This window comes from Pygoscelis adeliae, unplaced genomic scaffold, assembly GCF_000699105.1.
Source record: "Pygoscelis adeliae isolate BGI_AS28 unplaced genomic scaffold, ASM69910v1 Scaffold504, whole genome shotgun sequence".
Lineage (NCBI taxonomy): Eukaryota > Metazoa > Chordata > Aves > Sphenisciformes > Spheniscidae > Pygoscelis > Pygoscelis adeliae.
In genome coordinates, this window is record NW_008824555.1 from 8,218 (window position 1) to 8,487 (window position 270).

A 270-nucleotide genomic window follows, 5' to 3' on the forward strand; every position below is an offset into this window, starting at 1 on the left:
TTTACCTGCCAGCTTGCCGGCATCGCCTGCCGAGGATGATGAAAGCAGGAAGGATGAAAGGGGTGCAGGGAAGGGTGTGGGGGGGCAGGAAAGCATGTGCCAGGTAACAAACCTACAAGATCCTCCAAGATAAAGGGAGATCCCAACAGCTGTAATTACGCGCTGGAGATAGAGCAGCGCGGGGAAAGCCTGAAGCCAACTACAGGAATTCTGGGTTAATGGCAGCCCAAGGAGAAGTTAATAACAAGCCGAACAAAGTGGGAGCAGACA

The 270-nt window shown here is 53.0% G+C and overlaps 1 protein-coding gene across 1 annotated transcript in view; it reads right to left on the reverse strand.

The window, feature by feature from the left end:
• Window positions 1-23, reverse strand: part of DLX4 (distal-less homeobox 4) — a gene marked incomplete at its 3' end in the record, with an annotated part of 3,839 nt that extends 3,816 nt beyond the window's left edge. Inside the window, exon 1 of the mRNA XM_009321969.1 lies at window positions 6-23. Within this exon, the coding sequence (XP_009320244.1) occupies window positions 6-23 (18 nt within the window). The remainder of the gene's footprint in view (window positions 1-5) is intronic.
• Window positions 24-270: the final 247 nt, after the last annotated feature.